At 36.9% G+C, this 25,322-nt stretch overlaps 2 protein-coding genes across 3 annotated transcripts in view; one reads left to right on the top strand and one right to left on the bottom strand.

Annotated features, from left to right (window-relative positions):
• The window catches only part of adcy2a (adenylate cyclase 2a), a 107,734-nt gene that overhangs the window by 29,787 nt on the left and 52,625 nt on the right, over positions 1-25,322 (top strand). For both annotated transcript variants that reach the window (XR_015510922.1, XM_087286576.1), the window contains exon 3: positions 6,770-6,931. Coding sequence is in view for 1 of the 2 variants with exons in the window: in XM_087286576.1 (XP_087142702.1) it covers positions 6,770-6,931 (162 nt within the window). In the remaining variant the exon portion in view is untranslated. The remainder of the gene's footprint in view (positions 1-6,769; positions 6,932-25,322) is intronic.
• LOC147833271 (hydroxycarboxylic acid receptor 1-like) lies at positions 2,597-4,497 on the bottom strand. Its single transcript, XM_087286657.1, has one exon. It carries the CDS (start codon positions 3,826-3,828, stop codon positions 2,917-2,919), a length of 912 nt encoding a protein of 303 aa, XP_087142783.1. The 5' UTR covers positions 3,829-4,497; the 3' UTR covers positions 2,597-2,916.

The raw sequence follows: 25,322 nt of genomic DNA, 5'->3' as shown, positions 1-25,322 counted from the left end.
ATGTGAAGGATAAGTAATTATAGGAGTGTACACTACCTGACAAAAATCTTGTTGCCTATCCAGTTAATAACTTGACTTCTAGTTGATCATTTGGAATCAGAAGTGACTTATATGAAAGTCAAAGGACTCTAGATTATGCTCAGTTTACCAAAATAAAATCGTATCATGTCTTGACTTTTAATTATTTTATTAGGACAGACAGGTCAGACTTTGCTAAGATAAAAGACTGGTCACATCTTTAAAGGATTCACCCAATTGCAAATTAAAAATCACCTGGGACAAATACTTTAATTAACACATTCCCAGGTGTGTAAAAGAAGAGCCCCAGCACACCCTCCCTTCATTTGAAATGTATTCTGAACTGCCACGTGCCAAAGATTCAACCACATACCAAAGTGCTGATCATCAAGAGCCTGAAGACCATGTTTCCTGCTGAGGTTGCAGACATCTATAATGTATCTAAACGTTAAGTGGAGAGGATAATAAAAAGATTCAAAGAAACTGGTGAACTCCGGTTCAATTGGTGCATTTTAAAATACTATTGGTTGGGTTTGGGGAAGGAAGAGGGTGGGTCAGTCAATGAGTCAGTCAGTCAAACAGTCAGTCGACAGCGGCCTTTGGTAAATTTACGAGAGAACAGCAGACGCGAATGGCACTTGCAAGAATAATCTGAGATCTCAAAAAGCATACAGCGGCCTCTTGAGGATTCACAAAAACAAAAACTGCAAAGAACGTAGCTCATGGGGTGTATTTATTAATTTTTTTCAGCTCCAGGGGTGTATTTGACGGTCTCCAGAAATGTACTGTATATAGAGGTACGTTTTCAGAATGAGCCTGGATTGTCTTTTTCGACTGCAGCAGAGCGTTACTGAACATAACAACTGGGGCCTCATGTACGAAAACTTGCGTTGAATTCATACTAAAATATTGCGTACCCACAAAGTTGTAAATGTGCGTATGCAGTAAAAAATTCTTATGTATGAAACACTGCCTACGTGGAATCCAACGCATATTCTCTTACATCTGACTTAAGGTGAAACCCCTCCCTGCCTCTTCATAAGATTGCGCTTTTATGTTTGGCTTGTTAACTACATGGTATGGAAACCTTATATACCTGCTAGACATGTGGATGATCTCGTCCCATACAGCTGCCATTTCACGGCTCAAAGATACTTTGTAGTGTGCAATTTAACACAACTGCCTCTAGTAGTCGCCAATGGAAATAAAACAAACACACACACACAAGAAATGCATGTACGTCAGACATGAAGTTGGCGCAGACCAACGCACACACACGTTCATTTCATCACTAGTACATCCAAACGTGAGCGTGAAGTCTGGCGTACGCAAATGTTTTTGTGCGTACGCAGCAATGATGCATGAGGCCCCTGGTCTCTAGAAACCCCTGTATCTACAAGAACAGTTTGTTGAATTCTGTCACACAGTGGTCTCAATGGCCAAATTAGTGCTCAGAATTCAGCATTACACAGAAAAAATGTGTTGCATTTGCCAAGGCCTACAGCTTGCAAGAAGGATGGAGGAAAAATCATGGTTTGGGGTTACATTCAGTATGGGGTTGTATGAGAGATCTGCAAAGTGGATGGCAACATCAACAGGCTGAGGCATTGAGACGTTCTTTCTACCTATTAAACTCCAAACCACAGGAGAGGGCAAACTCTTCAGCAGGATAGCACTTCTTCTCATACTTCAGCCTAAACATCAAAGTTCCTATAAGCAAAGAAGGTCAAGATGCTGCAGGATTGGCCTGCTAAGTCACCAGACATGAACATTATTGAGCATGTTTGAGGTAAAATAATTAACTTATTAATATTAATTTTTTTATTTATTGCCAAAATATATGAATTCAGTCCGCTTGGCTCATCGGAGTCATACACAGTATTAATTATTTTTACATTGCACCATGACTTTATATTTAATACTGTACATTATTTTTGTTAAATGACAAGACTTTTGTCTCAGCAAAGTCTAACCTGTCTGTCTTGATTAAATAATTAAAAGTTAAGACATAATGCGATTTTATTTTGGTAAAACGAGCATAATCTAAAAGCTTTTGACTTTCATATAAACTACTTCTGATCTATATGATCAACTAGAAGTCAAGTTATTATTTGTTATTACTAAAACTTGGATAGATGACAAGACTATGGTCAGGTAGTGTACATAGTCATGTCAAATTTGGTCTAATGTTTTGAATATGGAGTTAATAGCCTATTAAAACAAATGTCAAAGCAGTCCATAAATGTTTTTAAAGTTTTTTTGCATGCAAATATTTTTTTTTCCTCTGCATGTTTTGGTTTTGTGTAACCCATCCACTGTCAATTTACCCAATTCAAATGAATGTTTTTTAAAGAATGTCAATCAAAGTGTTTCTACAGAGGGTTTTTTATAAAGTGTGATTATATATATATATATATATATATATATATATATATATATATATATATATATATATATATATATATATATATATAATATATATATATATATATATATATATATATATATATATATATATATATATATATATATATATATATATATATATATAATTAATTAATTGTTGTATTTACACACTGTTGCCACACAATTCATTCCTAATGAATATTGATTAAAAGCAGTTTCAAAAAATCTACTGCAAAATTGTTTTGTTTGTTTGAGTGTGGGTGCTACAAACAAAATTATAATGAATGCTTAATAAGAAATATGCTAATAATAAAAACTTTATTTAGATGATACATTACAAAGTCATTCAGATTTGCCATATTGTTTTTTTTCTTTCAGAGAATTCTAATTTATATACAAATGTATGTACACTTAATAGATATAAACTTTAAGTAATTGCTATATTTATTATTGTAAGTCTGTAAATATAAATAGGTCAACTTCTATTCCTTTTCATCTCCTTGTTTTTATTTTTTTGACAATATTAAGGACGTTGAGCTGACCAATGCTGTGCAGATATAGAACTGGCATACTGACACCTCCCGAGACAGCAGAACAAATTGCAAAGAAAATAAAAACACAGTAGTACACATCAAATCTCAAAGAGAAATTGTGGCCAAATGAGAAGATAAGCACTGGCGGCAGGTAAGCAGTGAAAGTCAGGACAAAACTGTTAATGATGGTACGTAGGGCTCTTTTCTTTTGGGGATGCAAAGTCAATTTCCCTGTAGGATCAGGCTTTCTCAAAGCTTGTAAAATTGAAATGTCACAAAAACCAATCACAGGCAGGGAAATAAACAGAGGGGTAGATGTAAAAGTTGTTGTAAATATCCAAGGATATATAACTAGTAGAAATCCAAACCAAATGATTAACAGCCAGATTGTCACTGCGATTGCCTTCCTCATAATGACAGTTTTCTTGCTGTTTATGTACATGATGGGATGAACCACAGCAAAATAATAATCTCCACAGACACAAGCCATGAAGAGAGGTCTGCCACATATCGCTAATGAATATGTGAAATTAGAAAAATATTCTAATTTTGTACTGTGCAAAAGCATGTAGTTGTAGACACCGAATGGCAAACATATAAGGAAAATAAGATCAATGATGGTCAAATTGAAAACAAAGAAGTCATTAGTAGAGATGTTTTGTCTATGAATTTGACAAAGTTTCCGAAGTACAGTGATGCTGGCGAAGACACCCAGAAGAAAACAAAATATAGAAAGACCTGACCAGATGATAGGAACTGTCGGTTGGTCAGTACAAAGCGTAAAGTAGTTTTTGGTTCCATTGGAAAAATCTAAAGCACTCTGATGTAAAGATAGCATCTCTGCATGTGTTTTAAGATTTAAATCTTCCATCTGCAAGAAGAAAACATCCCAGTGAGACAGGGAGAATATCTAACATTGCATGGATATTATTAACCAGTGCCATGTCCAATAACAAATCAGACTGATCTCCTCAGGAAGCACAATGACAACTGTATCTACAATATGCATTTGTTTATGTCTTACCTCAGCGATTTCTTTTAAAAAGTAAAAAAGAAAAAAAAAAAAAGACATGCAGCGAGAGGTGATAATTACGAACGAACTCAGAGAGATCTAACATATATACAGCAATAGCTTGCATCCCTTGCCTGTGATGCTTTGAATATGGTGCAAGATTTACATCACCCCAAATAAACATTGCTCTCATACATCACTGAAAAAGGAGGGTCTTAGGAGAGTATCTACCAATGCTACTTGTTGTCAGTGATGGTCTAAAATGGAAATTTTGGAACTATACGCATTATGAAAAATCTGTTAAACATTAGCAAATAGCTAATTCATCATCTGATAAGCATTAACTCTAGATTAATAGACGTTAGGAAGCAGTTTATATATCCAGCTACAAATGCTGTATTCTTGACTTATAAATACATTTAAAATGTGCTTAATGATTGTATTTTATACTTTATTATTTACTAATTACTAAATTCAGTATTGCATAATTTACAAATCATTTATATGTAAGAGTAGTTGGTAGCATTTAGAATCATTCAGAATGAGTTAGTAAACAATTAATAAATTATTCAAATCAACAGTTATATGCTTTATTATTCAGGTATACTGTAATACTATGTATGTTGATAAATGTTTTATTAGGACTATTTATGCAATGCCATTCCCTTATAAATGACAATTAAAGGCATTAAATGTTTGCAATTTTATCTAAAAATAAAATTACTGTAAATTTTAAACAGTTTTGAATAACAGCAAAATTAAAAATACAATTACAAATAAATACAATTAAATTGGATAAAACAACAACAATATACTAATTTAACTATATTTTATTTTTAAATAATAAACCATAATTATATTTTATTATAAAATTATATTAATGTATTTATTATATAACTATATATAATTATATTTTAGATAAGATTGCAAAGATTTATTTTTCATTTGATACAGTTTCATTTGTGTATCTTCAAATGAATAGAGATTTATAAAGTCATTTATTTTCTTTTTTTCTTTGTTTAAAAAATACCTGAGCTATTAATGATAATTTATAAAGGATATATTAAGCATAAATAGTGAAAACTAGATAAAGTTGACTTAATAAAGCATTTATTACCATACAAATTAATCATTAGCATATGCCTGAATAATAAGATACATGAATGTTAATTTGAATAGTTAATTAATCATTTACTTATACATCCTGAATGATAAAATAAAATAACACCAACTATTCTTAAATAAATAGTTTGTAAATAATGCATTACTTAAATAAGTAATGAAAAATAATCATTAACAAAGTATGAAAGTACAATTATTAAACACATTATAAAGTCAAGAGCATTTGTATCTGCAGTTATAAACTCGTCTATGTTTAATTTACTCTGTGTACTTTGTTTATTCATTTATTGTTTGTTTGTCTTTCCTCTAAAAGCCTAAATATAACTCCGAAGTAGCTTTAAAAGATGCTTAACAAAAGTGCATACAGATATTTCCCTGTATTAACATACATACATTTTCTGAAGTCGTTATGTTTATACACCTCACAACACATTTGTGTGTGCTTAAATTTGTGGTTATTTTCTAACCCTAGTTTTTAGCTCTAAGTTAATGTAATTGTAAAAATGTATTGCATTATATTACTGTAACATGAAGTGGACGCTGACAAGGGAGGTGCGGATCCAAATGAAGTTTATTAAACAGAATGATCAGGCAAGCAACGGTCAACACAGGGGAAAACAGATGTACACAGGAAATCCAAAGTCGTAGTCAAATAACAGGAAAATGGTCAGTACAGGCAGGCAAGGTAAAAAAAGAAACAAGACGAGGTTCACAAACACGGCAAGACAAGGCAAGGAAAATGTGTCGTAATGTTCACAATCAGTATAACAAGACTCAGGAACTTCTGTGTGTTTGTGTGCTGTATAAATAGTCCAATAATCAGTCCATGAGCAGCTTCAGAGGTGAGTGTGTGACAGTGTATGTGTGTGGTGCATGACTGGATCTTGTTCTTCAAATGGCGGATTTGCAGTCCGTTAGTGATCTGTGTATACATACCAGCGATCTGCACAGGCTGGATTGATGGTGACTGTGACAATTATGTAGGTCAAATTTGAACCAATCAAGCACTATTATGTTTACAAAAAGAAAGAAAAGATATTAAAAAATGTTTACTGGCACTAAGAGAGTTACACAAACAGTCCTTTTAAAAATGAAATAGATGATCCAGTAAGTTCACAACCCCCAGCCCAACCCAAACCTACCACTAATTGAGAGATGAGCAAATCATAAAACAGTACAGATGAGAACATACAAATTAATACAAATTAGGCATTAAATGAAACATTTATGAGTTTTTGTAGAAAGCTAGCTCAAAATATCTTTTGTGTGGTTATTTTTTGGTGCTAGTGATTATATCAAAAATCCTGCTACATATTTAATAATTGTAAAAATCTAAATAAATATTAAGAATAAAGTCACAAGAAGCACAAAAGTAACAAAAAGGACAAAGGAACTTTAATAGGCAAGAAAGATTAAGTGAAATGTTCAAATGCCATCAATTTTGTGATGATTAATGTATTGTCATGACAAACTGGCCGGTGGGAAACTACAACAAAGGAAACTGGAGAGTAAAAGTCCATTCAAAATAAAATACTAACAAAACAGAAAAGAACCAGTGGCACTAAGCTGTTCTGATCAGAACGACAGGACATTTTTTGTCAGACAATTAACATGTGATTGATCAATTACAGCGCAAAGAATGTTTTACTCCTCCATCTTCTGCTTGCTCTGATTCCAGGTGTCTTTCTTCTTGTTCATCATCTTTGTGGTATACACCATGCTTCCCTTTTCCATGAGGGATGCCATCATAGCCAGCGTGCTCACTGCATCCTCTCATACTGTTGTCCTCAGTGTCTGCCTCTCCTCTACAGTCAGTCATGTGGAGCCCCTGGTATGGCAGGTCAGTGTTCCGTCTGCCTTGCTATATGTGTGCCAAGAGCTGTGAGCTTTACCCTGTGAGCCAACTGCTGAAGTTTGTTTTGTCTGTTGAGATCATTGCTTTTTGCTTGTGTTTTTGTGCGTGTCTGAGTACGTTTGAGAAATTATTGAGAAATTACTCAAATTACAATACTATTAAAAAATACTTTTAAAAAGCTACATGTTCTTGTTTGTCTGGGTGTGCTGATAAAATAATGACCCTTTCATACGTAACATCACACCGGTGTGATCAGCCTTGGCTGGTCCTTGAATCATATGATCCCACCGGTGTAATTAGAACATCCAGAGAAAATTCAAATCTGACGGCATGTGCTGAAGCACAGAAAGGTAGACAGTGCTTGTCATAAATCCAAATTTATCTTTGCCTTCAAACAAATTACATTTATTTTGGGTTCCACACATACAAATACACATAACTACAGGCAAAACATAGCATTTAAGATTTGTAAAATACAAGTGGATCTCTAAGGAGACGGCAATAATAGTTATTTTTCAATATAACTGAACTTGTGCTTTGTTCACGTAAGATACACATGGTTTATGTTACTAGAATATTTTCTCTATTCCTCTCCCAGATAAACAGTTGCTTACCTTCATGTATTTTGAGAAGAAAATTGTGAATAAACATGATGTAAATCTAGAAGGTTGGATCTCTCTTGCGGTTGTTGCTAGAAGGAATACAGCTGAGATCCGAAGTTAACGAGAAGTATCCTCAGCCGAATCACCAGGCTGCAGGAGAAGGTGAAGTCTAGATAGAATACAACTGAGGATATTCACGTGAATATAGCATCATTTTTGTGACACTGTACAACAAATATTTTTACTTTACCATGAGAGTTGTGTTTAGAGTTGAGGTAGGGGTAGATGCCAACAAAATACAATTAATGTGTAATTTAATCAAAAAATTAAATACTTTTTGTTAACTTCTGATCACAGCTGTATCCCTTAGCAACAATGACAAAGCCCATTACCTGTCATATAACAAATGATACAATGCTTATAAAGCTGTTCAAAAGACAAACTATATATTCTATCACATATTTGGGTATTGGAGTATCAGGAACTTCAAAATATAAATAGAACATTTGTCAATATCTGCAGAAAAGGGCAAAAAAGAAACAAAATAGATAATTGAAGCTGGTGGATCATGTGATAAACCCCAAAAAATAATAAATAAATTATAAAATAAATAAATAATGCAGCAGGGTCAGCTGGAGTATATAAAACTCATGCATGAAAGGGTTAAATAATTATTATAATTGGTAAAATCACAATGTGATTTGGTCCAAATGCATGATTTTTCATTTCACATCACATACACAAACAAGTCTGGTGAGAGAGAACAAAGTCAACAGTTATGAATCTCCAATAGTTCTTTCTACTGTTACAGCTTTGTTCAATTAAGGAACACTCTACTTTTTTTTTGTATTTTACAGCTCCCCTTAAACAGTCGTGTTTTCATTGAATTGACTGGACACTTAGCATCTCACTTTAAAATTTCAAAAAAAGAATTTGGATAATTTTCCCATTTAAAGCTTAACTCTTTTGACGATGTGCACAGTGCTTAATTCGTGAATTGCGAGGTCCCGGAACAGATCAGGGTAACGGATCCGGCATGTTACCCAAGGATGGAGAGGTGTCAAGCATGAAAGTGGAGAGAGCTTGGGGGGAGGGGCGTTGGATGGCGGAGGGGTGACCCGGACAAACTATGCGAATCATGGAAGAAAGTGAAAGTAAACAGCAGACGTGGGAGGAGGGCGGTTGAGGAGGGGGGTCAATAAAATCAGGTGCCAAATCAGATTTCAGAGGTGCCGGATCTGGATCTGCACATTTTATTAATTTGTTTGAGTTGTGGGAAAATGCAGCATTTTTTAATTATTTTGCGTTGTGAGGATTTGCAATATGTGTGCTCTCATGAGCGTCTTTGTTTAAACTGTTCATGTAGATGTTGACAGAACACTTTTCTATTGTTATTCAGTGTAAACGCACTAGTGGACGTGCATAATTAGTTCATGAGCAGTTAAGAATGGGTTAATGATGACGTCGGCGCAATAGCCTAGTGGTTAGCGCGCCGACATATGGTGCAATAGCACATCAGGGCGTCGCGAGTTCGAATCCCGGCTCAACGACATTTCCCTACCCCCTCTCTCTCTCTCCCACTTCGCTTCCTGTCTAAATAATGTGCCATCTAATATTAAAAGGCCAGAAATAAATCTTTAAAAAAAAGAATGGGTTAATGATGATGTGCCCCTAAAGTAAAGTGTAATTAATATATTAAATAACAAACATGCATGTACTAACAAGTAATTAAAGTAGCAATATTCACACATGAATTCATGTGACTCATGTTGTAGTTAAAGTTATTTCATGATAAGCACATGCAATACTCATTATTAATTCTTAATAAATTAATGTTTAGCTTATATATTAAAACATCATTATTCATGTATTGTCATTGTAAAGTGTTACCATTAATTGTCCACAACACAGAATTAGGTATAGAAGGAATGCCAGAATATCTGTTTTAGTGACCTCTTAACTGTAATCAAATCTCCTTTTTTTACAAACCTTTTATTTTATTTGATGCCTTCAGATACCGAGTTAGTATTAAAGTTTTGTTTATATTGTATTACAGTTGTGATGTTAAGTATTAAAGCTCAGGGTAGGGTGACTGGATATGAACCTCTGGCTGAAAAACAAGGTCAGATTTCATTATGGCTCAGTGTTTCCCCATGGGGTGCTCTGAAAGTGACAACTCTTGCACTTTAGTGTGTAATCATGATGGTAGAACCTAGGGAGGACAGCAATACAATCCAAATGATGAATGGGTTGATGGAGTTCTAACTGAATGGATATTGAATGCCTATTTAATCTAATTGCAAATAATCTGCTGACCCTCTCCATTTCCTTTTTTTTTTTTTAAATCTTTCACTTACACAAACTCATTGCAGCTACACTAAACTGGTGTTAAGGTCATGCCAATTGAAAAAAATAGCTTGGACCTACTCAAATGTATGAGCCAACTTAATTGATATGAACAATAATTCAAACTTCAATAAATACACACAAATTAAATACATAAATATATAGAGTATTCACATATACTGTGAAGCTACATCCTGATTGTAAATGTTAAACGCACAGATCAACCAGTCCCATATATAAAAACATTATTATTAAACATTAATATAAAAGTCATTTATGGTAAACAGTGGGGTATTTTTAACCATACTTTAGTAAAGTCCTTGAATTAATTAGTTGTAGTGATTTTATAGTTGCTGTGGTCGTAACAACAAATATAAACAAATAACTTGTTTTCTACAACTCTGGGTACATTATGGTACAATACTAAATGGTATGGTAAAATGTTTCTGTTGTAAAAATAGCATATACTACAAGAATTTATTTATTTTTTTTTATACAATTTATCTGTCTCTGAATTTTCGATTAATTGCACAGCCCTAATATACAGTATAAACTGTAATAAATATAGTATAAAACTTTACTATAATATGGTTCAGAAACACCACTACTATTCATTTTCTTTCGGCTTTGGTCTCTATTTCAGAGGTTGCCACCATGGAAAGAATCGACAACTATTCCAGCATATGTTTTACGCAGCGGATGCCCCTACTGACCCATATCTATTAGCTGATAACCACTAATAATGCCCATTTAATCGAGTGACAACACCTTCGAAGCAGGTGTGTGAGGCAACAGTGCGAACCACTGAGCCACCATGCCACCCACCACTACTATAAATGACTATAGTATTTTGCATTTGGGATGTGTTATAAACAAATAAACAGCATCTAAGATTACAATATTAATTTACTGACAACATCTAAAGTATCAATTATTTTCATATGAGCAACTTATTTATAAAACAATCAATGAATATTAATTGTGTGCGATTAACATTTTGAATATATTGTATTGCATAAAATGCCATATCAGTGGTATTATGTACACCTGAAACCGAAAATTCTGTAACTCATGCTCCTTTTGTTCCAAACTTACTTGCATTTCTTTATTGTATTGATATCAAATGAAGATACATTCAAAATGCTCAAAAGAAGCAGCTACTGGCTTCCACAAAAAATGTTGTTACTACTATGGATATCAATAGCTGCTGATTCCCTTTTATGTCAGGAACTCTGACATTATGCAGGATCAACATTATGGGAAATTGCCAGTTAGAAAAAGGGCCAATGAATGTCAATGAATTGGCAAGAAAAGCTCCTCACAGGTGCGGCCATTTATAATCAGCTGAGTTAAGCAGCACCTGGAGGAGATCTAGTCAGACTTCAATTCACAGCCAACTCGCACTGAAGAGAGATAGACACTTCTACTTTTAAAAAGTTCCAGTTTCTTTATCCATTCATTCATTCATTCATTCATTTTCTTAGTCCTTTTATTAATCCGGGGTCACCACAGCCATGAACCGCCAACTTATCCAGGACATTTTTATGCAGCGGATGCCCTTCCAGGCACAACCCATCTCTGGGAAAGTTTCTGTATCCAGTTGGGTGACAACACATCAAGTGGTGGTTGAGCTAGGCATACATAACTGAGGACGCGGGTGTTGAGAGAGGTGTCGCGGATGCCGCCCTCTCTATTCTGCCGTCCTAGGCGGTTACCTAGGTCGCCTCTATGGATGTGCCGGCCCTGCCTGGCAATTGATGAATGGGAATGGTTATTGTGCCTCATGTTTGGGGGTCCAGCATGTCTAGGCAGTGCTCATGGACAACTCATGCTTTCACTGCAAGGACATGTCTGTTGTGCAGCTCGCTTCATCCAAGCTTTAAGCGCAGGTGGCAGTTCCGGAATGACTTTGACACGATGACTCTGGCAACAAGACGTCCATTGCAGCATCAGAGGGCAAGCTGATATGTAGTGTGATGGGTTTCCCGAATTAAGATCAGCATCACCCTTGCAACACTAGAGGAACTCCTGGAAATCATCACCAAGGCCCAATCGGTCACTGCTGACATTAATCAAGCCACCCTATAAAAAAAAGCTCAGAGACCTAAGAGGTGAACCACACCTCCATTACACCGATGCTTACTTGTTTCTCCATTTTCTCCAGATGATACACTATGACCAATTTGCCCAAAGAGGAAGCACTGGACACCACAACCTGGAGTGAAAGAAATGAGGATACCCAACGCACATGAGCATTTATTACTTCACTTACCTGTTTGTTACACTTCTTTTTAATAAATCTACCCTCCAGGGCTTTACTCACAGTTCCACCTTGTCATGTGCTTTTTTTCACCAAATTCCAAAGCCGAGGAGCATAGTGGCTGAAGGATCTGCTCCCCTTGGTGACAAGGTGGACAGAGGGAACAGTGAGGTGAATGGAAGAAGAAGACCTGAGTGTTCGAGGTGTGGCGATATGAACAAGGTTAGCAAGGTTTGGAGGAGCAAGATTGTGGATGGCTTTAAAAGTGAGAAGAAGTATTTTATAATTAATTCTGAAAGAGATGGGAAGCCAGTGAAGCTGTTGTAGAATGGGTGTGAAGTGACAGATAGAGGGAGTTTTTGTGATAATACAGTGACATGGCAAGGCCCTTACATCATAGAAGAAAAGGTTGGAACTGTAAACTATGGAGTAAAACAATCAGAAAGAAGGTGAACAGCCCAGTACATCACCACACTAGACCTCACAAAAGGTTACTGGCAGATCTCCCTCTCTGGAACAGCAAAACCCAAGACTGATTTCTCTTCCCCAATAGGTACTGGCAGTACCGGACCCTTTTGTTTGGGCTCCAGCCACCTTCCAGAAACTTATGGACATCAAGCTGAGGCCTAATCAAATGTTTGACACAGCCTACCTCAGTAATGTTATAATCCACTCTGAGGCATGAGAGGAACACCTGGAATAACTCCGGAAGGTGCTGTCTAAACTCTGCTGGGCTGGACTGACCACCAAGTGCCAAAATGTAATCTAGCCATGTCGGAAGCAAAGTACTTAGGTTTCTGGGTTGAAAGAAGTCTTGGCCAACTGCACGAAAAAAGGTGACACTCGTCTAAACAACACCCAGACCAAATACAAAGACCCAGGTATGAGCTTTTTTGGTCCCTGATTTAATTTGCCCTTTACTGCTACAGACCAATGCATTCGACACGAGACTGGGGGCTGTACTGTCTCAGATACAGGAAGATGAGGAGCATCTGGTCATTTACCTAGGCTGAGAAAAACTATGCTGTGGTGAAAAAAAGGAGGCTCTCGCCATCAAACGGACAGTCTTGAATCTAAGGTATTATCTACTAGGAAAGAAATTTACGCTCTACATTATGGCTGAGATTAATCAAGTCAAGAGAGACCCAAGAGGTGCGACAAGACTACATTCCACTGATGCTTACTTGCTTTTTCGTTTCCCCCAGATGATACGCAGTGACCACTTGGCCAAAAGAGGAATCACTAGACACCGTGATCTGGAGAGGAAATAAAGGGTACCCAACACACTTATTACTTCACTTACCTGTTTGTTACACTTCTTGTTAATAAATCCACCCTACAGGGCTTCACTCATAGTCACATGTGCTTCTTCATTAACTCGCAGTATGACGTAAAAGGTGGCCTGCCTGAAACTTGTCTGACACATAAGAGAGTGCATATACCTAAAATAAAATGTTTTTTTTTTTTTTACAGTCTTGCTACAAAAGTGCTCATTGTATGGGACTTGTAGTAGAACTTGATGTGATGGAACCCAGATGAGTAGCTTACAGGCCCTCAGCCCTGTACAAAACATGCCAAGCTGCACTTGCATATAGAACCCATATGAACCATTTGCCTGCTACTGAAGTATCTCATTCACCATCCTGACATCATACATCCGAATCATTTTTTCACAGACTCTTCACAATTAAAGAGACAGGATTTGATCTCGAGCAGTTCCTGTAAGTTCAAAATTCCATCAGAGCTTGCTGATAGCCAGGCTTGCTTGCACACACAACTGTTCCTCTGTGGCTCACTGTAAACCCAGAACTCTCCAGCCACTGTAAGGCAGATGCTTTACTTTCCAAGCCATGGTGAGTTGCTGCATTCCCATGGAACCTGGGGTAGTCGTACTCTTTGATAAATATCTGAGGGTTGCCTCAGATGAGGACCTTCTTTGCTGTCCTTGCAGCGATTCTAATTTTATGAGATTCATGCCACAAATGAGAGGAGCTCTGCTGAAATCTTACACACTCAAGTGCTGTACATTCATTAGATTCAATGGCCACAAAGCCACCTCTGACAGATGTTGGCACCATCATGACCAGCATGTGGTGAGGACGCAGGCTGTTCTGGCTTGTGTCCCTGCACTGCACTCACACATTTGTGCAAAATATTTGACACAGGCAGTCGAAGATCCTTGAGACTCTCTTGAGAGTTCTTATTTCCAAATTCTAGCCACCTGTGCAATTATACAATATAAAATGTATAAACATTCACTTTCCTTACACAACTGTACGTATAAGAGATTTGTATATGTCACGTATAACACAATAAAATACTATTTATACATTCATGACACTTATGTTAACACAAACGTCGCAAGATATTATCATACATAATAAACAATAACAATGTGTGTTATTTACGTACTTGCCGTCTATAATATAGAGCAGGGGTGGGCAAACTCGGTTCTGGAGGGCCGGTGTCCTGCATAGTTTAGCTCCAGTTCTTATCAATTAAACCTGAACATGCCAATTAGTGTCTTTAAGATCACTAGAAATCTATAGGCAGATGTTTTTGATTAGAGTTGGGGCTAAACCGTGCAGGACACCGGCCCTCCAGGACCGAGTTTGCCCACCCCTGATATAGAGGCTGTGTGGCTACAGGACCTTCCTAAACCAGTGATGCATGAACATCTTGTAGTCTCCACTGATCCCTGCTTACTAAGTAGCACCCACGCTGAGTGTTATGAACTGCTCGACCGGCTGGGGTGCACATTTGCTTTTAATGATGAAGACAACCTCACTACAGAAAAGAATATGAGCCACTTTCCCACTATGTAAATATTGGTATGTCTTTGGCATAGATACTTTACAATTTTTCATAGCTGCTCCATCAACTCCTGTTGAAAGGATGGAGTAATGAAAACTATTCCCATAAGTTACATCAGGTCACTTTTTCATGTCATCTACCCACATTAATGGTGACAATCGATGGGGCAATATGAGATCATCTTAACATTGTAGGGTGGTTTCACCAAACTCCCAGTTCAAAACATTTACTGGAATATCATTATATTCCATTTTACCAAAATAACAGCTAATTATACAATATTTAATAACTTCTGAAAGGAGGATGACAAAATGTGGAAGAGTGAAGTCTTAAAAGTGTGTGAGCTAAATAAGGCCAATAGTGAAAAACAATATTCATTTCAAAACTGCATGATGTGTTTTCTTGTGTTGTCTTTGACAAATATTTAAATTTGTTTGATGATCTGAAACCTTACAGTTTGATAAACATGAAAACTAGGAATCGGTAGGGGCCAAACACGTTTTCCCACCACTGTGCATATGACATTGCCTTGTTAATTTTAAATACATTTGCTCATTTGCAGAGCCAAAGACTGTTTGTAAAGAAGGCACTGGGTAATATGCAAATAGCTCGATTTAATGCTAATGTGCTCTTCCAAGTGACATGCTCACTCCAGCAAAGTGCGCATACTCTGACCTGATTGTAGTAAGTCCTTAAACTTTGCTTCCATCTATTTCCGCTTGTCCAGACCATTTAACACAAAGGATGCAGCTTTGTTGTCCATACTTTGGTGCTTCTTCAAAGCACTAATTCAAAAACACAAATGAGATCTTAAAATCTCAACGGCTCCTCATGCTCAACATAGAAGTTAACTGGATAACAATAGCAAAAGCATTTACATTGAAATATTGTTTATGTGACGACGCAGTGGTGCATTAGGTAGTGCTGTCGCCTCACAGCAAGGTTGCTGGGCCGCATATTCGAGCCTCTGCGTTTCTGTGTGGAGTTTGCATGTTCTCCCTGCATTCGCATGGGTTTCCTCCGGGTGCTCCGGTTTCCCCCACAGTCCACAGACATGTGGTACAGGTGAATTGGGTAGGCTAAATTGTCCGTAGTGTATGTGTGTGTGGATGTTTCCCAGAGATGGGTTGCGGCTGGAAGGGCATCCGCTGCATAATAATGTGCTGGATAAGTTGCCGGTTCATTTCGATGTGGCGACCCCGGATTAATAAAGTGACTAAGTCGAAAAGAAAATGAATAAATATTGTTCATATTTATATTTCACATTTATGCTTTTTTTCAATGTGATACTGTCAGGAGTCCACTGAGATAAGAAAGAGCAACATAAAAGATTTGCCTTCTAAATGTTTACATTTGTTGAATTTATGTGTTTTTGTAAACTGTGGAGAAGATGAGATACAGATTTATTGAGTCTAAGGGCGGAGATCCCTGACCTTTACAGCATTAACCACATCCTTGGCATATGTGCTTCGATTTCAAAAGAAAATAGTTTAGGGCACCGCTTCAATATAGTGCGGAAATTAAGGTATGAGTTGTTTTCTGACATTGTTAAAGGCATAACGAAAGCTTAAGGAAAAATAACTTTGTATGGGTCAGATTCAAATGTTATACTCATGAATGTGCAATTTCTGGGACGCCATAGCCTCTTTCAAAACCATGGAAATTGAATTGCAAATAACTACCCTTAATTAAATACGCTCACTCACTTTCCTTTAGCTGATTTCCTTTTTGTTCTGGGGTTACAACAGCAGAATGTACTGCCAATTACTCTAGCACTCTGCTTTATTGGCAGATGCTCTTCCTCCTGCAACCCAGTCCTGAGTCTGAGTCCTGAACTTATGCAATCCTCAGTGCTGGGCAACATTCACACTCTTTCCTGTTCACACCCTGTCACATTCGGTGGGTGGGGAAAGGACGAGGACTCAAATGCAGAACTAAAATGGGTATTTATTAATAACAAAATAAAACAAAAGGAAAACAAAAATGACCCTGAGGGGAAAAACAATAACAACAAAACTTGACTGGGCTGGCAGGGAAAAGCAGGGCTGGACTGGACCGGTCTAGACAGAACAAGGTGATAAACTACAACGAACTGGCACAGACAACAAACAAACCGGTGAACTGAATAAAATTAATTAACTAATAATGGGTTAACAAGGAGGGTGGGACTAGACAATAGACAGGAGAGCACATTGCGCAAAGAGACAACACAAGCCATGTGCTCACGTAAAATGGGACTAGAACACACAGTCAATGAGAGAACTCGTTAACCGTGTGTGTTTACATGGGACAACACTAAAACATGTGACGCATGTAAACATGTACCACGTGCTAAACACAACACCAAGACAATCAGAACGCAAGACACGAGCTCACGATAAATGAAAACATTTATCTTGCACTCACACATTCAACATGCATGTTAGATTGCAGCCAAGACAGCACTCATAGAAAAAGCGGAGACAGACAAAAACAGAATAAGAGTGCTAGACCTGAGAAAAGCATGACCTGAGCACAACATACAAGACAGGACAGGAATTTTTTTGGACTCTGCAACCAAAACAAGAATTGACAAGACCGAAGTGGCAGAATCCTGACACACCCACACTCATACACTTCCACCAATTTACTATATCCAGTTCACCTAAACCTTATATCTTTGAACTGTTGGTGAAACCAGAGCAAATGGAGGACCTTCTTGCTCACTAACCACTTCTTGCTAGCCACCATGCTGTTCATAATTAAATACTACACACATTCACTTTCATCACCATACAGTATCATATTGTGAGGTCATGATAGTCATGAACTTTCTTAAATGGGTAATTTGATGAGCTCAGAATCTGATTATAATAATCTGATTATAGCATTTCACCGATAGACAGGTAGACTCCTAAGCTCTCTCTTTTTAAGTTTTAAAAGGGTATGATGCAACAAGGTTTCACGTTTGGTTTTAGGGATTCTTTTGTGCAGATACTCTCAATATCTGTCAGTTAGAAAGGACTCATCAGTGTATGGCTGTTTTGCTCCTTTGTAACTAGATTTAAACATGCTCATAATATGCTAACATTTTAATAAGGAGACATGTTTTTTACTTTTAGTTAAATTCTTATTATCTTGCGTTTTGGCTTTTGATAATGTTATTTCTTTCACATGCATGACCATTAAGATATTACATTAAAACAAAAATAAATGTCAATATATAATATACAATATTAAAAATGACCCCTTCACTGGAAAAAAATAAAAAATAAACATGAATAATTACAAATTTTATTTGACAACGCATTGATGTTGTTGACTGAATGTGTTTTATTCTAGTTGATTTTATTTAATGCTATCACTAAAGTCAGTTGTGTGTCTTGATTCTCTTTCATGCAGTGATTTTGCTTGTTTGTTTACAGCAGGTGTTCAGCAGTGTCTGAATTCTCTCATTTGTGTTCGTTAGCTTTGCCAAGTGGACTGTATTAGAGAACTAGTGTACAGAATAATGAATGAGGGCAGAGTGTGATTTCAAACATTTTCAAGTCTAAGCTCTATAAATTCATTTTTCTGCCATTGGCTACTTTTTCAAAAACAACAAGATTACATACAATAATAATAATAAAAAATTCTCTTTTTTCCCCAAACATATTAAGGAAATTACAGAAAATAACCAATTCACAAAATCTACAATGAAAAACAAAATACAGACATATGGACATTAACAATGATTTTTTATTTATCATATCACATACATTTACTTATATGCTACAACAACTGATTTTCAAACTACTTGTAGGCAGTAGATTTAAAGTTTGAGACAAAAATTATTAGCCCGGTCCCAAATGGCACACTTCATATAAACATTTATTCTTGGTACCATAATTGCACATGCTCGTTGGGTATATAAGTCTGCAGGTGTCTCGTCTGTCGTTTTACATTCCAAAGTGTGCTCAACAGCCCCTTGTTTGCACCCTTGATGCAGCCTTTGGCAAGGCCTACAATTCTGCAAGCTTCACACAGCTAACAACCCTACAGCCTACAAGTTCTTGTGAAAGACCAATCCATTAACCAATTGGAGGAGTTAACAGTAATTATGGGCAAATATGTTATAGAAAAAAGAGTTATATAAAGTAAAATTATATAAAGTGATATAAAGTTTGTAAAAGGATTTTAAATGTATCTACTTAAAAAAAATCAATACTGAATTATACAAATTTCATAATTTTTGTCAATTGTCAATTTCCCTCGGACATTTAAGCACTGTTAAGCACATTCTTAAACAGCTGATTGGCCATTGTGTTCACATGGTCAACAGATATGACTGTGAAGGTAATCGCTTCACCACTCTTGGAAACCGAGTCTATCAGTTAATCTGTCAATGAGCAGATATATGAGAGATCAGTTAACAGATCAGCTGATAGACATGGCTCCAGGGTCTGTGTTTGCACTTGATGAAGAGCAATAAATCAATAACCATTCCTCTTCCTATATATAGTCTGTTCCAAAATAGGATTTCAGTGCACCCTCGTGGACTTCAAAGGCTGTTCTTATGCTTTTCTATAAAATCTATCTGGGACTGCATTGATTTTTGGTAAAATATAATTATAATTATTATTTTTTAAATAGTATATACCTTCTCCTCTCCAAGACTCAAAATCAATCAATCAACCAATCAATCAATCAATCATTCTATCTAGATGAACCTCCTCAGATGACTCCACACAAACACAAGTGCATCGACATGCTATAAAATTAATATTTTCCATGTTTATAGAAGTTTTTTTTCCTAATCATCTAAAATTTCTATTTTAGAAATGGTTTCTATTTTGACTGCAGCCACACTGATACAGCCGTTATGCCTTAAATTAAATACACTGTCTTCCACCAAGGCAACCCAGGTTGATGAAATATAATTGGGTAATCTGGCAGTGGGCAGGTTATAGAGACCAAGACAGAGTCATCCATTCCAACATGAAATGCACAATTGCAAAGGAGAATAATTTACTTTATCATTGATTTCTAAATGTATGTTCACTTAGCATGTTTTTTTTTTTAAATTTCTACAAACATATTGTGGTATTTTCATGCTTTAGAAAGTCAAACCTTTCTTACAGCACCTTTAGCTGACAAGGTCTGAAGGTCTACCATTATTCTGAAAATAAAATATTAATACAAATATAAAATTTCTAAGATAAGATGAGTTTTAAGAGTCAGATACTCTTCAAATGACCCGACTTGGTGCAAAGATGCTTCAGATAAGCTGGCCAGGATGACAGCTTGAACATATGACTTGCATGCAGGACTCTAAGATTATGAAGGAAATGTGTAACTAAAGGGTTTTTCCCTAAAGTCTTACCTCCAGACATGGACTCCTTCAGAGTGGAGTAAATAAACCCTGCAGAAAACTAGTCCAACAACCTTGACTGTGTAGGCTGGAGGATAGGGCAGCTAGCAGCAAATAGACACCCTCCTGAAACTCTCTCTAGAACTCCTGAGAGCAGAACAGTCTGGGGAAATGCATACAGACATAGCCCTGGCAATGTCTGCTACATGAAATCCACCCCCTGGGTGTGTGAGGGAGAACTTGTTTCATGTGAAGCAAATAGAGCAACCTCTGTGTTTCAATTCTGCATGGACCTACCATCACTCTATTCACGGCTGACAGAACTGACCCAATATGCTTTGGTGACAGACATGCCTGCATCAAAATTAAATCCCACACCTAATAATTTGTTCCTCTGAGCCAGAGAAAGCACGATTTTCTTGGTGTTCCGCCTCAACCCAAATATTCTCATATACATGAGAATGACACTTTGATGATGAACCTCCAACTATTCTGTCTTAGCCACAATTAGCCGATCAGTTTAAGCGCGTACTCACACTATGCTATCCGAACCGTGTCCAGGCCCGTTTCCCTGATCGTTTGAGAAGTGTGAGTGTGCTGAATTGGGCTCAGGCACGGTTCACTTGGCCGGCCCTGGCCTGGTTGGAAGAGGTGGGCCTGAGCGCGGTTCACTTGGGCTTTGGCGCGGTACGCTTGTAGTGTAAGTGCAAAACGCGCAAAAGCCCGAAACTGAAATCGAGAAGTGACTTCAAGGGACTGTTTCATATGGATTTATTAATCATTCTTACTGTTTAATGAATGCAAACTGCTCTAGATTAATAAAGATGCAAACCCCTCACTGCACGACAGCTGCGCACCTTCAGCAAACCTCCTTATTACTGCAGCACGAGGGCTTTGTGATTGTTTATGAGCGCCAAAAATGGCGGATCAGTTCAACGAAATATCTGGCTGTGTGTTACCGCATCCCTAAGGACTGTTTGGCGAAATATTTGACTGCATGTCAGTGCAAATCAAACGACTGAAAATATATAACTAGAGAAACCTCCTCTGTGCTGAGCGAGCGCAAGCGTGCCCAGGCCTGATTGTAATGTGAATGCGGACCGTCGGGGGAGGGGGGACAAGCGTGCTTTGGCCCGGTTCGAGGCAACTGTAATATAGTGTGAGTACGGCCTAAAAGATTCAAAATGAGAACGCTTCAAAGAGTCATCGAAGCCAGAGCTGCATCCACTATTTTTGCAAACTTACTGTTTGACAGAGCTAGTTCTAAAGGAAGAACCCAATGTTGTGTACATGGAAGTATGCATAATTGAAATGTAGCATGACAAACCAGTCTTCTGACATAATCTGAAACACAACAAAGGGCCTGGTATACTTTAAACAAAATTAAAAAATGAACTGAACTATCAGGATCAGGAATCAAACCACATTAAGCCTGATTTATACTTCTGCGTCAAGTGACCGGCGTAACCCACGGCGCATGCAACGCGCGTGGCTGTGCATTTATACTTCTGCGTACTGTCTCTGTTGGTCTGCATCAACTCTTCCGAAACGCTAGTTGGCAGTGAGGTGTAAATGTTCCTCTGTGTCGAGTTTCTTCGCTGCTTTTTTGCTTTTCCCGAACACTTTCTGGTTGTACAAGTGGCTCAAACTCGCTTATTTTGAGGCAGCAACCGGCGGACGTGCAGCAACTTTAGCTATGAGGTAAACACAAAACAAAACTTTCCATCCGGAGCTCCTTCACGGGACTCCACACTTGTAAACAATCGCTACATTGGGTTCGCGCCATTCGCGCGGCTCTCAGTCCCGCCCCGACTCATCAGCGCTACCAAGCCGACCAATCGCCGCTACGTGGTTGCGACGTGTAGTTACATTTCTTGAGAGGTGCACGTCAGTGACGGCGACGGCCACGGCGAAGAGCTATGCGTCAGCGCCGTAGCATACGCCGGTGTTTGACGCAGAAGTATAAATCAGCCTTTACACATGGGTTACACCTGAGCTGGTACAGATGTATCTGCATGTGTATGCCATTCGGTGCCTGTCAATGACAAATAAAAAACAAAGCTGTGGTGGTTGTTCTTATGAAGAAAGCTGTTTGCCTATCCGGCTGCAAAAGCATGGTGATTGACTTTTTGTGGAACATACTTTATTCCACTCATATTTATATAGTCTTCTTGTGTATTTTATAAATAATTTAACAACAAAAAATGCATCAATAATAAGAAAAAGCAGTTTTTCAACAAAAATGTATGAAGTGGTCAAAAATGATACCTAACCCATGTCTTTTTTTCATTGTACTGCCATCCTATTTACACACCTTTATGACATTTATAAAACAACCGTCATTGGTTTGTTGTGCAGTGACACATTTACAATGCCACCTACTGCAGAACGAGGGTGTTGAAATGTTTAAACGAACTCCTGAGGACGCGAGGACACAAGTTGGGTACTTCTTCAAATGGAACGGCAGTGTAATTTATAATGTCACTTACTCCACCATGGATTCATCGGAATCACTGTACATTAACAATAAAATGGTTTAATTATATAAAGCACAGCCCTTTTAATTTATAATGTTAATATAAGAGAATTTATATGTTTTATTTAAGAAGTTGTAAACATAAATCGCCAAAAAGGTTAAGTGAAATGGGTTGTAGTACAAAGACTTGTGTCTTTGATTATTAGATTTAATAAACTACAATGGACATTATACAAATATAAAGTACGACTTGTAAGAAAAAGTAAATAAAGATAATGTTAAGCAATTAGGTAAACAAAGACAAACATCGTACGTTACGGTAACTTTTGCATAATTAAATTAGAAAACGTAACAAAATAACACTGCCAACAAAAATACCCCTGAGAACAAATAGGTAATAGATAATAATAGATATAAACTGGCTGATTAAAGCTACTCTCAGCTGGGGAGGTGATGACGAAGCTGACGAAGCTGACGAAGTCAATGAATTAATAAACTATAGACCTTATGGGCCCTTGAAGCAAGTCCACAAGGGTTCATTTGAGTCAAATTTGGAACAGACTTGTTTGTCATGCTGAGAAAAGGAAGATGTAAGATTATTGATTCACTGCTGCAACAAGCACCAACACAGATTGGAGCTGCATCTATGTACTAGACCAGTGCTAGGGGTACTATTGATACGCAGATTCTTTCTAGTGGTACGCAGAGGAAACGAATATTTAAAGTAAAAAATTAACACACTTTTAACGCATACGATAACACAGATGTGATCAGTAAATTAATTTTTAATAGGCTAAACCTTTTAGTTTATTTTAATTTTTTTAATGTTTGTTTTGTATTCTATCATTTGAAGCTAATTTCCTTCCCATATTTTTAAGGGTTGTTGGGGGCATATCCCATATTTTTATATAGTTGACAGCTATAGTTTAATCCCTTTTCTGACACACAAAGCCTACTCTAATGTTTAGATTTCAAAGATATACAAATTAGTCATATATATATATATATATATATATATATATATATATATATATATATATATATATATATATATATATATATATATATATATATATATGTACTATATATTTAAAAATTTGAAACATTTTTAAGAACCACTGTACTAGACCATAATACTTGGCATAATGTTTTTTTTTTTCTAGCCTTTTCTTTTATAACTTCATGCACTCATGCTGGCATGAACCCCAACATATGATGGTACATTGTGCAAAATCTGATGTAGAACTGCCCTTGACTAAAACTTCTTTGACTAAACTTGATCTGATAATAGTTGTTCATATTAAGCTGTTAGTTGACTAATCAAAGATTTATCAATAAATTATTTACATCATAATAATGAGTCAGCAATTGCCTAAATAACCTAATAAGTGCTCACATAATGTTTTTTTAATCATGCCAGCAGATTTAATGATTGTGAGTGTGAAAGGGTAAACCCATATGTATTAACATCTTAGTAATATATTGAAAATCTAGTGCTCTCTTTGTTTTTGGCTTAAGAGATGAAGATAGAGGCATTGACTTTGTCATATTCTCTTCAGTGTGCATGTGGCAGAAGCACACCCTGCTTACTTTTATTAGTTTACAAAGGATTAATGGTGTTATTGTGAGTGCATTATTGTGAGACTTTAAAGACTTGAAAAATGTATGACTATTAGGGTCCCTGTAGGATCAAAACTGGAGCAACCTACTTTAAGATCAAGTGATTGCAGTGACGTCTCCATCTGTCAAGCAGTGAACACAGCGGTACTGTTCAGCTTCCACACTCCACAAACACTTTAGGTTAATAGATTGAGTGGCCATATAAATTTGCTATTTCAGATTGATGACTGGTATGTGTGCGTTTGTGTGTCCTGCTCAATGTACTGTTACCACAATGACCTTCCCTTAATGATCTATCCATTTTGGACAGAGTGTTCCACTTCACCATATTCTGTGCATAAAAATAGAAACAATATTTCTAAGCTAAGCTAATAACTAAGCTAATAAAAAATGCTCATTGAACAAGCATCTTCTCATCTAAATTATTTTTGTGTGTGTGTTTGTAATTATTTCGATACAAAATTGTACTGTGTAATGACATAGAGGTATTTAGTTTTATGAGGAACGTTGAGGAGGTTTATGAGAACGTGTTCTTATGATTCAGAACTGTTAAAAGACATCTTTTCACCTTCATAATTTTCCACAGGTTCCATGTTGTTTAGTTTAGGGGTGGGGGAAGCCATACAATACATGGTTTGTAATGTATAAAATATATTATGCATATAGAGAGTCCTCATAAACCACTCAAACCAACATGTGTTTGTGTATGTATGTATATGTGAAGTTTATTCATAAACTAATTTCGAGAGGATCATGTGCTTATGATTGACACGGCTGGCCCCGAGTCAAGCTAATGTACGAACCACCAATCAGACTACTCCTAACCAAGTATGAATAACCAAACACCTTACCTTTAGTCATCTTCGTCTTGAAGAATCCCCCCTTCCACCCCTTCGCCTCCTCCTTTGTCTACAGGGCAGCACGGCGGC

The sequence above is a fragment of the Danio rerio genome, chromosome 16, assembly GCF_052040795.2.
Source record: "Danio rerio strain M-AB ecotype USA chromosome 16, GRCz13ab, whole genome shotgun sequence".
NCBI lineage: Eukaryota > Metazoa > Chordata > Actinopteri > Cypriniformes > Danionidae > Danio > Danio rerio.
This window is presented reverse-complemented; position numbering and strand designations above follow the sequence as displayed.